This window comes from Bison bison, unplaced genomic scaffold (assembly GCF_000754665.1).
Source record: "Bison bison bison isolate TAMUID 2011002044 unplaced genomic scaffold, Bison_UMD1.0 scf7180017858072, whole genome shotgun sequence".
Lineage (NCBI taxonomy): Eukaryota > Metazoa > Chordata > Mammalia > Artiodactyla > Bovidae > Bison > Bison bison.
In genome coordinates, this window is record NW_011488645.1 from 42,394 (window position 1) to 46,197 (window position 3,804).

The following is a 3,804-nucleotide window of genomic DNA, read 5'->3' on the forward strand; positions in this document are numbered from 1 at the left end:
GCAATGTGGTCAGGGCCCTTGGGCCTCCCTTCTGTGTGGGGACCACTGGCCAGCATGGGGTGGGGAGGGCTGCCTGGAGAAGGCCTTCTGTCATCGGGGCTCTGTGTGTGGCTGGGGGAGGGGGTGTGCAGGGGCTCGAAGGGGTCCAAGTTCTCACTTCTCCTTTCTCCCTCGCAGAGGGCTTGTATTGACTTCGCCATTAGCGCCAAACCCCTGACGCGGTACATGCCCCAGAACAAGCAGTCGTTCCAGTACAAGACGTGGACGTTCGTGGTCTCACCACCCTTTGAGTATTTCATCATGGCCATGATAGCCCTCAACACAGTGGTGCTGATGATGAAGGTGCGTGAGGCCTGCATGGTGGACTGCAGGCGCCCGTGGACACGGGGACTCGACTCTAGCCAGGGGAAGGGCCCGCTCCTCCTGGGGTGTTGGCAGCGGTGATACCACCCTGGGTGCTGGTCAGCTTGGGCTGCCTCCGCAACCCAGATTTCCTGGTTGTCCGTGGGCTGAGATCGTGAGAAGGTTCTGGAAGACACGGGGAGCAGGGAGGGCTGTCCCAGCGCGGCGGGTGTGTCTGTCCGCTGTGCTCTGACAGGAGGTCTTCATGAGCCTTGTGGGGTGGGTCAGGGCAGCTGAGCCCATGGCCAACGGCACCTCTTCCTTGGGCAGTTCTACGATGCGCCCTACGAGTACGAACTGATGTTGAAGTGTCTGAACATCGTGTTCACGTCCATGTTCTCCATGGAGTGTGTGCTCAAGGTCATCGCCTTTGGAGTGCTGGTATGTGCCTTAGCCCCTCCAGGCCTTCTGGTGTCTGTGTTCTGGCCACCCCTGTGTAGGGGATCTTTGAGTGTTCATTGTTTGGAGCTGGGATTCCCTGAACCCCCAGAGCACATATGACCCTGAAGGGGCCCCAGGGAAGCGACTGCCGGGTTCTGCCCCACCTCTGCCCCCACCCTGTTCCTGGAGGGGAGGGGATGTGCAGCCTTGTGCTCCGCCCACCTGCCCACGAGGGAGCCCATGTGTCCTCTGCTACCTTCTTGACGAGAGGCCACCTCCTACAGCTTGTCTGCAGAGCCTCCCCACCCCCGCCAGCCCAGCACTAACTGCCCTTCTTTCTCTCCAGAACTATTTCAGAGACGCCTGGAATGTCTTTGACTTTGTCACTGTGTTGGGAAGTATTACTGATATTTTAGTAACAGAGATTGCGGTGAGTAGCTCTCCTGCCCCTGCAGGCCCTGAGCGGTCTCCCCACTGTGCCTCCAGGCCTGGGGGTTAGCTCCTCCTCAGAGGATGCTTCCCCACGAAGCTCCTCCCCAGAGGCGAGTTTGGGGGCTGGGTGTCCTGTAGGCACGTGCTTTATCTTGGGTAAGAAATTGGTTCCCAGAAGGTCTTCCAGGCTGATGGCTGGAGAATCACTGGGAGTGTAAGTGACCAGGAAGATAAGGATCTTGTAATTTCGTATGTGTCTAGTACGGATGCACCTGACAACTGGTTCCAAAAACATACAACTAAAGCCAAGAAGGATTTGGAGTATTTCAAAATATCAGGTTTGTTTTACATACGTGTGTGTGTGTGTGCACACGCACACATGCTGGAGATTCTAGTTCTTACTAAAATGCATGGATTATATCTGAAAACTGACTGAGGGCTAGAGCATGAACATGTCTCAACAAACTTGAAATAATCTGAGTCATAAGCGGTGTTCTTCAAGCACAACAGATCGATAGGATCAAAGATAAGAACATCTCTATCAACGTTTCTTATGTTCAATTCCCTAGGAACAGACGCTGAGATGAGGGTTCTTGTAAAAGTTATTTTTTGGGACATGTTCCGAGGCAGAACCACGGGGAGAGCTTTGGGGAGGTGGGTGGGGAGAGAAGAACCACAGGGGCTGAGGCTCCAGCTCCATGTCGGGTGAGCTGCGGAGTTCTGTGCCCGCCAGGTCTCGGCTAAAGGCTTGCCTGGGGTGTGGATTCCCAGGTACCCGAGTGCCCTGAGGCAGGTAAAGCAGGCTCCCGCAGCCTGTGCTGCTGGGCCTAAGGGCCACATGCAGGGCGGGGGCATCTGCTTGCAGCCCTGGCCCCACCCGGCTCTGCCTACTCTTCATGTCGGGTCCTGTCTCTGGCTTCAGATGGTGCTGGTCATGAGCTCAGGGAGGAGGGAGTTGATGGGAGGAGGAACAGGGTGCCTACGGTTGTCACGGGGACCCACGTCATCTTGGGATCTTTGCTGTGGCCAGCCCTCTGCTGCTCCGGTTGCTGGTCATACCAAGTGAGCCAGCGTTCATGCTGCACCGCCAAGGCCCTGCTTGCTGTGCCCTGTGGTGGCTCTAGCTGCTATGATGGTGCAGGCACAGTTCAGACTGGTCCAAGAAACTTCTAGAAAGGCCCCTGGGAGCCCCCTGATTTCCAGACAGACTTCTCCCTGCCCCACGCAAGGGCAGCTCTGCCCTTCACACCTTGGCTGTGAAGAGCCCAGAGTCACAGGAGCCAGGGTGGCCTCCTGGGTCCCACAGAGGAAGCTGTCTCCACCTGTTTGAGTCTGGACTCCTAGATGTGCCTCACTTGAGTTTGTGGGATGGTGGTGCAAAGTCCCCTTGGGCTCCTGTGGGTGACAGGGCCCACCTCTACTTTGGGCCCTTGTTTCCCAAATCCATGCATGTTTTCAGGTTGGGCACCCAGTATATCTATCGGCCGCCCACTCCTCTTGAAGGACAGCTCCGCCATCCCAGTGTCTTTTCTGTGCCTGCGAGAGGCTGTCCCGGCGTTTCACCCGGCCGACACCTGAGTGATGTGGAGGCTGACATGCTAGCGGGTCCTGGGTCTCTCGCCCTGTTGGCCCTCCTTTCTCCTCTAAGTGGATGTCGTGTGGAATCTCCTTCTGGTACATCTCTGACGCTAGTGCATCAGCCAAGGCAGGCCTGACCCGAGATGTGAGTGGTCCCTGTGGAGACCCATCACTGCTGTTTCCAGGGGAGAGTTTCCCACAAAGTGACTGCTGGCAGCACCAAGTATGGCTCTCCTTAGAGGCCTGCAGGTGGCCTCTGCTTGCAATGGGCAGGTGTTCAGTAGTGGCTGTGGCTGTATTCGCTTTGCTGAGGAGGAGCCTGGCTGTCGGGCCCAGGCACAGGCTTCCCCCAGCTGTCTCAGTCCCTGCCTCTGTGGGTCTGCCGTGTGAGTGGGGCTGGGGACGGAGGCCTGCTGCCATCGTCGGCCAGTGCGTCCAGGGTGCGTGGGTTTTAGTGCCTCTGTGGCTGTGGGTGCCGGGGTGGTGTTCACATAGGACACATAGTGTCCGTTCCCAGGTCCAGCCGGTGCCTCTGCCCCAAACCTTGTTCCCTCCAGAGGCCTGAGCAAGCTGGAGTCCTTGCCTTATCACAGACAACTTCTCCCTACACACACACACACACACACACACACACACACACACACACACACACACACGTACACATGCCATGGTAGATTGCGCACACCACTCAGAACTCTGCCTCACACTGTCTCTTGGGCAGCCCTGCCTGGGGCTCTACTGAGGGCTGTACTAGTATATCAAGCCAGTCCCTCCATAACCAGGTTTTGAGTTTTACGGCCCAGTTTTAGTGACCATCCCACGATGTGCTGGGAAAGGGTGACCTGAGAAGAGACTGGTGTGACAGAGGCGAGAGGCTGGCTGGGCCTTCCTGTCATGTGACTGTGGCCTCTAGACTTGCTGCCGTGTGGCCCTAGATATGGCATGTCTATTGTGCCCCGGGCTGTTGCTGGGCCTGCAGCACATGACTCGTGAGGGCAACTTTGGTGCCAT

At 57.2% G+C, this 3,804-nt stretch overlaps 1 protein-coding gene across 1 annotated transcript in view; it reads left to right on the forward strand.

Annotated features, from left to right (window-relative positions):
• Window positions 1-3,804, forward strand: part of LOC105004623 (voltage-dependent N-type calcium channel subunit alpha-1B) — a gene marked incomplete at its 5' end in the record, with an annotated part of 57,622 nt that overhangs the window by 15,675 nt on the left and 38,143 nt on the right. The window contains 3 exons of the mRNA XM_010862294.1: window positions 178-342; window positions 673-783; window positions 1,130-1,213. Coding sequence (XP_010860596.1) covers window positions 178-342; window positions 673-783; window positions 1,130-1,213 — 360 coding nt within the window. The remainder of the gene's footprint in view (window positions 1-177; window positions 343-672; window positions 784-1,129; window positions 1,214-3,804) is intronic.